Source organism: Salvelinus namaycush, chromosome 2 (assembly GCF_016432855.1).
Source record: "Salvelinus namaycush isolate Seneca chromosome 2, SaNama_1.0, whole genome shotgun sequence".
Classification (NCBI taxonomy): Eukaryota; Metazoa; Chordata; class Actinopteri; order Salmoniformes; family Salmonidae; genus Salvelinus; species Salvelinus namaycush.
In genome coordinates, this window is record NC_052308.1 from 19,227,444 (window position 1) to 19,239,927 (window position 12,484).

At 43.0% G+C, this 12,484-nt stretch overlaps 1 protein-coding gene across 1 annotated transcript in view; it reads left to right on the forward strand.

The window, feature by feature from the left end:
* The window catches only part of LOC120059822 (receptor-type tyrosine-protein phosphatase gamma-like), a 329,292-nt gene that overhangs the window by 244,469 nt on the left and 72,339 nt on the right, over positions 1-12,484 (forward strand). Inside the window, exon 6 of the mRNA XM_039008877.1 lies at positions 2,764-2,859. Coding sequence (XP_038864805.1) covers positions 2,764-2,859 — 96 coding nt within the window. The remainder of the gene's footprint in view (positions 1-2,763; positions 2,860-12,484) is intronic.

Genomic DNA, 12,484 nt, shown 5'->3' on the forward strand with positions numbered 1-12,484 from the left:
TGCCGTTGACCTTAACAAGGACCCCAGGACCAGTGGAAGGAAAATAGCCCCATAACATCAAAGATCCACCACCATATTTTACAGTAGGGATGAGTTATTCTACGTATGCATTGGGGTATTGAAAACACAGGATCCAATCATTTTGATCCCTATCTTTTAGTGATTTTATTATTACTTCTTAATTAAAATGTCTTTCTCTGAGCAATTATATTAGTTTAAAATAATATCATTTTTCCCTGAAAAAATTGCATACAATTATTTATTTTATACTTTTTTTGCTCATCTTCATCAAGCCATCCAATAATTTTGGACTCCATAGTATATTAGGAGACCACAGAACTGTTTACGCCTCAAATAGATCAAAGGAGGCTATGCACCCTGCTTTATGTAAGGATTACAGAAGCGTGGAAAATGCAACTGGAATAATATTGACGATGTTGATATTGTGAGAAAATGGATTTTGGCAGGCACAGAATGTGTTCCCCTACAGCATTTATCTCCACAGCTTTCATGTAAACACACACACTCCAGAAGAAGGGAGCTTCACCTTCACACGATAGACCGTGGGGAATGAGAGAGGGGCCTGACGTGCGTGCGTGTTTGTGTGTGTATGTGCGTGCGTGTGTGTGTGTGCAGGTGTGTGTGTCTTGCTACATTGAGGCATTGCATTCAACTTGTCATCTTAAACAATAAGGAGGAAATATATTTAATTCTTGCCAGGCTGAAATGTACACACACAAACCCTGTAATCCTACAGTGAAGGACCGCACTTCACACACGTCCCACAACCCGCACTTGATTTAGTGATGATACTGATTCTTTGACGCACAGTTGATGATGATGGAGTGTGTGTCGCTGTGGTTCTTTATCATATTAGAGAGAGATGATCCCATCTGAAATACACACACACAGATCCTGGTGATGATGATGTAGTTGTGTATTGTGTTTGAGGAAGCTGGTTCTTCCCTTAACATATTAGGAAATGCTGAAGGCTCTCTCTTCCCTGATTAAAGACCCTGATCTCTGAGTAGGACACACGCTACATCCTTAATCCCTCCCACCGGATGTGTGTGTGTTTGTGTGTGTGTGTATGTGTGTGCGTCCGTGTGTAGCACATGGAGATATGTAAAATGTACTCCTCAGTCATAAATGTCCATGTTTGCGCCGCCTCATTAGCTAGCTTGTGGCGCAATCGGTAGAGGCGCTTGAGGAAGGACGGTCACGTGTGTTTGTGAAGCAGAGGTCCCGGGTTTGAGACAGGTATGTGCCGAATCGGGAGGAAGTGGTATTCGCTAAGCAAGCAGTGTGACGTCCTTTACACGTGCGTGCGTGCATGTGCGAGTGAGCTTTGCCTGCTGCATATCACCATGACAACCGGCCTGATGGAGAGGACCATGTTGGTTGTGCTATATGTGCGTGTGTGTTTATGAAAGAGAGAGAGATAGAAAGGGGGGATCTAACAAGCTATCTGTACATCCTTCCAGTCTTGAGTGGGCTATTTATACTGATTATGTTAACAGCAGGCTAACTAAGCTACAGTACTAGGCCTCTATCTGTCTGGATCAGTGTGTCTGTGCCTGAGAGCAGAGTGGATGACTTACAGCCCATATTGACACTGCTCAGCCCTGGAAGGTCCATGTACGGTCCAGGGTGTCTTTATGCAGCTCTATGGGAATAAATAAGCTGTAAATTATCTATAACCAATGTATTACCTTTGACCTAATTATATATATTTTTGTAGTACTAGTAGTTTATTTCATTTGTACATGTAGGCCGTACTTGGCAGCTAAAAGCTGAACTGCAGTACACAACACATACAAGTAAACAAAAAAAGAATAGAACATTGCTTGAAACGTAAAACAAACAAGTATCAAGTTTCTAGCTTCAGAGGGTGCCTGCGTTTGGTGAAGGCATCTACCGGTATTCTGCTGGCAGCCGACTTGGATGGCAGCTGAGTTGGATGGTAGGGACAGTGTTGGTATTGATGGTGGTGATGGAGTTAGCTCACTGGAGTTGTTCTCAGACAAGACATTGTTCTCGTCATTCCTCAGCTCTCTCGTACCTACTGGACGACTCCTCCACCATCGATGTGTAGCACCCACTTGGGTGATGCTTCTTCTACTGCCGATTTGGCCGCTAAAAGCTCACCACACATCAGTCCAATGTATGAAGTCACCCTCAACCAGTGCAGGGCGGTGTATTATTCAGAGAAACCCCACAGAGGAGAGAGGAGTCAGAGAGCAGAACACATTCCCATTTATATGTTCTGTGGCTCTGCAGACATAGTCATTAAGGATGCAATTTGGAGATCCAAGCTATTCCTTGAGAGAAGTGGACGTTTTACAGATGGATACCTAACTCTTTAATTCTCTCTCCCTGTCTTTCTCTCGTTCTCTCTCCCTGTCTTTCTCTCATTCTCTCTCCCTGTCTTTCTCTCGTTCTCTCTCCCTGTCTTTCTCTCGTTCTCTCTCCCTGTCTTTCTCTCATTCTCTCTCCCTGTCTTTCTCTCGTTCTCTCTCCCTGTCTTTCTCTCGTTCTCTCTCCCTGTCTTTCTCTCGTTCTCTCTCCCTGTCTTTCTCTCGTTCTCTCTCCCTGTCTTTCTCTCGTTCTCTCTCCCTGTCTTTCTCTCGTTCTCTCTCCCTGTCTTTCTCTCGTTCTCTCTCCCTGTCTTTCTCTCGTTCTCTCTCCCTGTCTTTCTCTCGTTCTCTCTCCCTGTCTTTCTCTCGTTCTCTCTCCCTGTCTTTCTCTCGTTCTCCCTAATAGATGCAGATCTACATGTATAACTCGGATGACTTTGACAGCCTCAGTGCTGCAATACGTCAGAAGAGGATCATTGCAGTGATGTCGGTCTTCTTTCAGGTGAGAACATTTGTCTCGTATTTCTGGCTTTTCACTCATAGGGTTTTGATGACCCTATAGCAATCTATATGGCCCATGGAACAACACAATGACTCACTCTAAATCAATGTACATATCAGAAGTGAAACACAACATTACTGTTTTACCATCACTGCTGGGGAAGAAACACATTAATAAGCTTGGAAAATAAATGTGTTTCTTGTGTTGTCCGTGAGCACTGTGTTTATCTGTGCGACTGACTTGGGTCTGTATTGTCTTAAGTGGAGATATAAGTGTTGGTTGGCCTGAGTGTGTGGGTCTGTTGAGCTTGCAGTGGGCGGGGTCATTGTCAACTCCATCACTCTGAATTGGCAGGATTAAAAGTTCATTTGATGCCATCGATTGCGTAAGTGGGCTTTTACTTGGCCCATTACCTTTCCTTTAATACTCCCTTACACACACCGAGAGACATACACACTCACCAACACATGCACACCAACGTTTGCATGGTCCTCCAGTCCTCTTAGGTCCAGATTGGGCATTCTTTACTTGCGTCCACTGAATTACAATGACTGTCTTCCTGCTCTCCCTCTCTCCCTTGCTCCATCTCTCTCTCAACCTCTCCCTTTGTCTCTCTCGCTCACCCTCTCTCCCCCTGTCTCTCCTACCAAGCACTGCAACACCCCCCCACACACACACATTATTTTACCATGAAGAATCAGATAATGCACATCTCTACACCTCAGAGGTTGAATTGGAGCTGTGCCCTCAATAATTAGGCAGAGATGTATGTATGGGTCTCCAGAGATTCCATCTATGCATTTGTTCTAATAAAAATATTAGTATTTGTGGGTGCGCTCTTAATAATATTTTTTTTCTATCTTTGATCTCCTCAAACTCAAACACTTGCTCCTCTCTCAAACAGTAACCTGCACCTGTGTGGGTGGGTGTGTGTCTGCATGTGTAAACATGTGGAATACAGAGCACAGGGAAATGGAAAGACTTAATGTCACACACACAGCTTCAGAACACTTTCCCTAAACCCCTGAAGATAGCAGACAAAACGTTGTCTTCTATAGAGGAGTGTGTGTACCCCTGAACGAGATCACACAGTAATAAACACGTGCAACCACACACACACACACACACCCTCAGTGAACCACCAAACTGATTGTCAGAGAGCCAGTATCTGGCAGGCCTGGAGAGTGGATGTATCCCTCGGGGGTGGTTATCGTGAAGAGGTATCCTGTTAAAAAGTGAGGCATTCCTCTATGGTGATAACCGTAAAGCTCCTCTCCTCTGTCTGCCAAGTTACACATCCCCATCAGGCCGCTTAAAAAACAACAACTAGCTAATAGCAACCTCGCCTGATTACAGAGAATAAATCAGCTCATAAAATGACTACAGCAATTTACCAATCAAGTGACCTCTTCAAGGAGTGTCATATTCATGTGTGTGTACTGTATATATGCTGAGTGTACAAAACATGATGAACTTTCAATGACATAGACTGAGCAGGTGAATCCAGGTGAATGTTATGATCCCTTATTGATGTCACTCATTAAATCCACTTCAGGCAGTGTAGATGAAGGGGAGGAGACAGGTTACAGAAGTAATTTTAAGTCTTGAGATAATTGAGACATGGATTGTGTATGTGTGTCATACAGAGGGTGAATGGGCAAGACAAAAGATTGAAGTGCCTTTGTACGGAGTTTGGTAGTAGGTGCCAGGTGCACTGGTTAAGAACTGCAAGTCTGCTGTGTTTTTCACGCTCAACAGTTTCCCGTGTGTATCAAGAATGGTTCTCCACCCAATGGACATCCAGCCAACTTGGCACAATTGTGGGATGCTTTGGAGTCAACATGGGCCAACATCCCTGTGGAACGCTTTCGACACCTTGTAAAGTCCACACCCCGACAAATTGAGGCTGTTCTGAGGTTAAAAGGGGATGGAACTCAATATTAGGAAGGTGTTCCACTCAGTGTACATCTGTGTGTGTCTCAGTCAGCGTGTGTGTGTTTGGTATTTGGTATTTTATTAGGATGCCCCATTAGCTGTTGCAGCAGATCTTCTTCCTGGGGTCCACACAAAGCATGAAAAATGACATAATACAGAACATTAATAGACAAGGACAGCTCAAGGACAGAACTACATCAATTTAAAAAAGGCACACATAGCCTACATATCAATACATACACACAAACTATCTAGGTCAAATAGGAAGGAGGAGTTGATCCGTGAGGTGTTGTGTGTGTGTGTGTGGTGATTAGATTGCTCTCCTCTCACTGTGGCATGTATTAATTAAATGATGTATGTTGCCATACAGGACAAATTGTCCCTATCGTCTCGTGTGAGCTCAGGGCTGCGGCTTCCATTGCTTTTGCGGCCCACTCTCGTGCTGTGCCCAGCCCCCTGATTGAAATAGATTTTAGTAGAAACGTCTATCATTAGAGTTTTAATGGCTTATTTACAGTCCACATGCTCAGTGATTCACCATACGGTCATTCAGATAAACACACGTGTGAGTAGAGCAGACCAGACCCAGCATCGCTCACAGAGGCTTACTACTCACTGGAGTTACTATGGTAACAGGACGTTTACTTCTGATCAACTCAGCCAAGGTGTACAGTACATTAAGGAGAGGCAGTCTTACATGTGATGCAGCCATAGAAATAATGTGTTGATGGAGGAGTTTTTTGTCTTCTATTTAGGTGACTCTCCATTTCTCACTAAATCAATTACCTCCAAATGAAGTTAATTACACTATATGCCAACAGTGCTAAACCCTACAGTGCTGCTTCCAATTCAGCAGAGTACTTGCTACTGGAGGAGAAATTAGTTCCAGCTTTTAACAGAGAAACAAAATTAATTCAATGTAATTTGCTGTAGTTGCATTTAGCCATTTCTTAGTTAAGTGGTAAATTGAGGAGGAGGTGAGGCCTGGTACTGTAGTGTACAGGTAGGTTATGCTTTGGCACTCGAGCCAGGGTTGTTGTTGATGAAGCGGGATGGCCTAGCCACTTAGTCTCTGCTTCCTCTCTGTGACACCAGTCGCCCTAGTTACAGAGGGACATTTCTCAGCTTAAAGAATGGACTGCCACCGACGTCACTGTCCTCAGAAACAAGATGGAGCTCTTTACATTTATATCGGCGCAGATTAAGTTTCTGTTACTTCATTAGGTGTGACTTCTCCCTCTTAATTGATCATAGGTGCTATTTTTACATGTATAGATATGATAATGGTCCAAATGCAATAAGCACACTTGCGAGAAAGTGACACAGCTATTCTTTAGCGCTCACGTCGTTGGGAAGGCAAACGCAGGTGTTTCAACTGCTCTCTGACACTGCAAAGATATCCTCGTTTGTCGAACAATCCCCTCTCTCCGATTCGCCTGCACTGCAATTAAAGCCTCATGGTGCAATGAGCCAAGAGTCTCTTGAAGGTACAGTAGCTTCATTTTCAGTTGCCCTTTATTCTTCACTTCACTGTTTTATGTGACTGTAAGGAGATACAGAGAGATTCAACAGGCCTTTTGGACTGGTGATAGTAAAGAGAAGTCAGGGAGAAAGAATCAGTGCTGTTGGATGGATGATAAAGAGATGAGATGTCACGTGGCACTGGCCTGATCTTTCTGCCGTGTCATTGTAGTGTGGTGTGGTGAGTCAGGCTGCCTGTGTGGGGAGAAGAGAGGGACTGTGCTGTGATACTGGCAATGCAGAGACAGACACAGTGTGTGACCCCATGGAGGAGGTTCACATGGGACAGAGGTGTGGGTTTAACAGACAATCATTAATAATGAAACTATAATTCCCTTGGTCACGCTCTCCATCGCTCTCTCTCTGCCTCCCTCCCTACCTGTTTTTTTCCTATCACCCCTGTCTCTATCTTTGAAGCCATCTCTCTCTTCCTCTCTCAGTCTGTCTTCGCAGAGGGCTATCTTAAGTAGGAAGATTTAGCGCAGGGCTCTGCTTAAATAAAACCCCAGTGCTGCTACAATCATTCAGTACTCTCTGTGGTCTGCCATCCACCAGAAACACATTTCTTTGATGTGTTTAAGAATAGCGGGACAGTGGGAGAGAACTCGAAGAAGTGTGGTAGATGTGCGATGCCTCACACGGTGACTGGAAACAGAGGAACAGAGGAAGACAGTAGGTGGTGACGGAGGTGGCTGAAGAATAGACCTGGACTCAGGGGGTAACTGAACAACAGAGGAGTGCCGTGGGAGGGTTAGGAAGAAAGGAAGGTAACAGTGAAGGTTGGCCCTGAAACTGTGTGGTTACTCTCTGATCCTCTTCACATTGATGTCCTACAGTAGGGGTCTTCCTAGTCTCTCAATGCAGGGAGACAATGAAAGAAAACCATTGATTGAAGTGTGTTGAAGCTCAGTGTGGGGCTTTATCCCAATTAGGGTTGAAAAGGGAGGGTGTTTTACTGGAAACTTTAAAAGTTTACCAGTAAACTACCAGAATTTGTGTATCTTTCAAGGATGTTATGTAATCTATCACAAGACATCTAGTGGCGATTTTGGGTAATTCAGATTATCACAGGTGTCTAATTATCTTTGGCCCTCTGTGTGGCCTTATCACATGTAAAATATATGAAATAATTATAAAGGATTGTTTAAAAAAAAAAATAGAATGAAAACATTATCCTAATTATAAACCATCAACTTAGTGAATACAATTGGTGTTTAAAATGAGGATTTCAGCATTTTTTTAATGGACATTTATTTATTTCACTATGGCAATATGCATTTGTTGTCAGTGTCGTGGCGTCAAATCCCATTGTTGATTAGATGCTTTTTTCATTAATTTCACAATTTTATCTTGAACCATATGGTCTATCCACTAGAAACTCATGTTTCTAGTGTCATGAACACATATCATCAATTAATACTACACTATAAACGCAACATGCAACAATTTCAAAGATTTTACTGAGTTACAGTTTATAAAATCTGTGAAATGAAGTAAATTCATTAGGTCCTAATCTATGGATTTCACATTACTGGGAATACAGATTTGCATCTGCTGGTCACAGATACCTTAATGAAAAAGGAAGGGGGTGGGATCAGAAAACCAGTCAGTATCTAGTGTGACCTCCATTTGCCTCATGCAGCAAGATACATCTCCTTTGCATAAAGTTGATTAGGCTGTTGATTATGGTCTTGGGAATGTTGTCCCACTCCACTTCAATGGCTGTGCGAAGTTGCTGGATATTGTCAGGAACTGGAACACGCTGTCGTACACGTCGATCCAGAGCATCCCTAACATGCTCAATAGGTTACATGTCTGATGAGTATGCAGGTAATGGAAGAATTGGGAATTGTTCAGCTTCAAGGAATTGTGTACAGATCATTGCGACATGGGGTCGTGCATTATCATGCTGAAACATGAGGTGATGGCGACGAATGAATGGCACGACAATGGGCATCAGGATGTCATCAAGGTATCACTGTGCATTCAAATTGCCATTGATAAAATGCAATTGTGTTCATTGTCCATATCTTATGCCTGCCCATACCATAACCCCACTCCCTCTACCAACCTGTACCCCCCACATTGACTCGGTACCGGTACCCCCTGTATATAGCTTCATTATTGTTATTTTATTGTGTTACTTTTTATTACATTTTTTAAATTTAGTTTATTTAGTCAATATTTTCTTGACTCCATTTCAAGAACTGCATTGTTGGTTAAGGGCTTGTAAGTAAGCATTTCTACACCTGTTGTGTTCGGCACATGTGACAAATCACATTTGATTTGATTTTGAGTATGGGGCACTCTGTTCACACCGTTGACATTTACATTTAAAATGTTTGTCATTTAGCAGAAGCTCTTATCCAGAGCGTTTTACAGTTAGTGCATTCATATTAAGATAGCTTTGTGAGACAACCACATATCACAGGCATAGTAAATATGCTGGGCTGAGCGGGAGCTTGCCTCCTGTAGGGGAGGGAGGGCCAAGAGACCAGGGTTGGGGTGTAGAGTTTGAGTTTGAGTATAGCCTGAAGGTAGGGCAGAGCAGTTCCTCTTGCTGCTCCGTAGGCAAGCGCCATGGTCTTGTAATGGATACGAGCTTTGACTGGAAGCCAGTGGAGTGTGCGGAGGAGTGTGGTGAAATGGGAAATCTTGGGAAGGTTGAAAACCAGGTGGGCTGCAACGATCTGGATAAGTTGCAGGGGTTTGATGGCAAAAGCGGGGAGCCCGGCCAACAGCGAGTTGCAGTAGTCCAGACAGGAGATGACGAGCCTGAAATATTTGGTATTTGGTATTTTATTAGGATCCCCATTATCTGTTGCGAAAGCAGAAGCTACTCTTCCTGGGGTCCACACAAAACATGAAACATGACATAATACAGAATATGAATAGAAAAAACCAGCTCAAGGACAGAACTACATCAGTTTAAAAAAGGCACACATACTGTAGCCTACATATCAATACATGCACACAAACTATCTAGGTCAAATAGGGGAGAGGTTTTGTGCCGTGAGGTGTTGCTTTATCTGTTTTTTTAAAACCAGGTTTGCTGTTTATTTGAGCAATATGAGATGGAATGGAGTTCCATGCAATAATGGCTTTATATAAAACTGTACGCTTTCTTGAATTTGTTCTGGATTTGTGGACTGTGAAAAAAAACCTGGTGGCATGTCTGGTGGGGTAAGTGTGTGTGTTAGAGCTTAATGCATTAATGTTTCTTATAAAAAGAAGTAGTTATGCAGTCAGTCTCTCCTCAACTCTTAGCCAAGGGAGATTGGTATGCAAAGTATTTACAGTATATTAGCCCTCTGAATACAACGAAAACCAAGAAGTGCCACTCTGTTCTTGGCCACAGAAGCAGCTTAACTCGGTCTTTCTTTGCAGTTCTCGACCACACAACTGTAATCAAGATAAGACAAAACTAGAGCCTACAGGACTTGCTTTTTGGAATGTGGTGTCAAAAAAGCAGAGCATCTCCCGAGTGGCGCAGCGGTCTAAGGCACTGCATCACAGTGCTATAGGCGTCACTACAGATCCGGGCTCGAGACCGGGCTGTGTCGTAGCCGGCCGCGATCGGGAGACCCATGAGGCGGCGCACAATTGGCCCAGTGTAGTCCAGGTTAGGGGAGGATTTGGCCAGCCGGAATGACCTTGTCCCATCGCTTTCTAGCAACTCCTGTGGTAGGCTGGGCGCATGCACCCTGACACAGTCGCCAGTTGGATGGTGTTTCCTCCGATCCGGGTTAAGCGAGCAGTGTGTCAAGAAGCAGTGCAACTTGGCAGGGTCGTGTTTTAGAGGACGCATTGCTCTCGACCTTCGACTCTCCCGAGTCCGTACGGGAGTTGCAGCGATGGGACAAGACTGTAACTATCAATTGGAATTCACAAAAATTGGAGCAAAAAAGGGGCTAAAAAAAGTATAATAATATATAGTGTGTGTATATATATATATATACACTACGGGTCAAAGGTTTGGACACCTACTCATTCAAGGGTTTTTCTTTATTTTGACTATTTTCTACATTGTAGAATAATACTGAAGACATCAAAACTATGAAATAACACGTATGGAATCATATAGCAACCAAAAACTGTTAAACAAATCAAAATATATTTTATATTTGAGATTCTTCAAATAGCCATCCTTTGCCTTGATGACAGCTTTGCACACTCTTGGCATTCTCTCAATCAGCTTCACCTGGAATGCTTTTCCAACAGTCTTGAAGGAGTTCCCACATATGCTGAGCTCTTGTTAGCTGCTTTTCATTCACTCTATGGTACAACTCATCCCAAACCATGTCAACTGAGTTGAGGTTGGGTGATTGTGGGGGCCAGGTCATCTGATGCAGCACTCCATCACTCTCCTTCTTGGTCAAATAGTCCTTACAGAGCCCAGAGGTGTGTTGGGTCATTGTCCTGTTAAAAAACAAATGATAGTCCCACTAATGGCGTATCGCTGCAGAATGCTGTGGTAGCAATGTTGGTTAAGTGTGCCTTGAATTCTAAATAAATCACAGACAGTGTCACCAGAAAAGCACCCCCACACCATCACACTTCTTCCTCCATGCTTCACTGTGGGATCCACACATGCGGATATCATCCATTCACCTACTCTGCGTCTCACAAAGACACAGCTGTTGGAACCAAAAATCAAAATTTGGGCTCATGAACAAAGGACAGATTCCCACCGGTCTAATGTCCATTGCTCGTGTTTTTAGGCCCAAGCAAGTCTCTTCTTCTTATTGGTGTCCTTTAGTAGTGGTTTCTTTGCAGCAATTTGACCATGAAGGCCTGATTCACGCAGTCTCCTCTGAACAGTTGATGTTGAGATGTGTCTGTTACTTGAACTCTGTGAAGCATTTATTTGCGCTGCAATTTCTGAAGATGGTAACTTTAATGAACTTATCCTCTGCAGTAGAGGTAACTTTGGGTCTTCCTTTTCTGTGGCGGACCTCATGAGAGCCAGTTTCATCATAGCACTTGATGGTTTTTACACCTGCACTTGAAGAAACTTCTTGAAATGTTCCGGATTGACTGACCTTCATGTCTTAAAGTAATGATGGACTGTCGTTTCTCTTTGCTTATTTGAGCTGTTCTTGCCATAATATGGACTTGGTATTTTACCAAATAAGGTTATCTTCTGTATACCACCGCTACCTTGTCACAACACAGCTGATTGGCTCAAACGCATTAAAAAGGAAAGAAATTCCACAAATTTACTTTTAAGAAGGCACACCTGTTAATTGAAATGCATTCCAGGTGATTACCTCATGAAGCTGTTTGATTTGTTTAACACTTTTCTGGTTACTACATGATTCCGTATGTGTTATTTCATTGTTTTGATGTCTTCACTATTATTATACAATTTTGAAAATATTACAAATAAAGAAAAACCCTGGAATGAGTAGGTGTGTCCAAACTTTTGACCGGTACTGTATATATGTTCTACTGCTAGACCTAAAAAATTATTGGTCGACCAACAGCCTATCAACCAAACAATCGACTATTTGGGGTTAGCCCTAGTGTGTAGCTGTAGGACCCACGTATGTATAGAGTCTGTTGACATCCTGTGTATTGCTCCTCCAGCTCAGGTCACAGACCTCTGATTGACTCTGTTTTTCCATCACCAAGACACTCTCTCTCTCTCTCTCTCTCTCTCTCTCTCTCTCTCTCTCTCTCTCTCTCTCTCTCTCTCTCTCTCTCTCTCTCTCTCTCTCTCTCTCTCTCTCTCTCTCTCTCTCTCTCTCTCTCTCTCTCTCTCAATTCAATTCAATTCAATTCAATTCAATTTGCTTTATTGGCATGACGTAACAGTATACATATTGCCAAAGCTTATTTACAATATAAAAATGAGAATCAAAATTGTCAACGGGACAACAGTAACAACAATAACCAAGTGTCAAAATAACCATACATTGAACAATAACAATAAACATACAGTAGAAGACATGTGCAGGTTGATTGGTCTGTCAGACACTGTCCCTCAACTTATGACAGGCAGCAATGTAGTGCGCTGCCAACCCACAGCTATCTGCGTCCTCCCCCAACAGGACGGGTAGCCTATTTTCATCAGAGGTCTTTGAAACCTTGAATAAGAGTTTCAAATTTGGGGAAATGACACTCTCTAATTGTTTTATATTTTTGACATTTTGTCAGGAAATGCAGC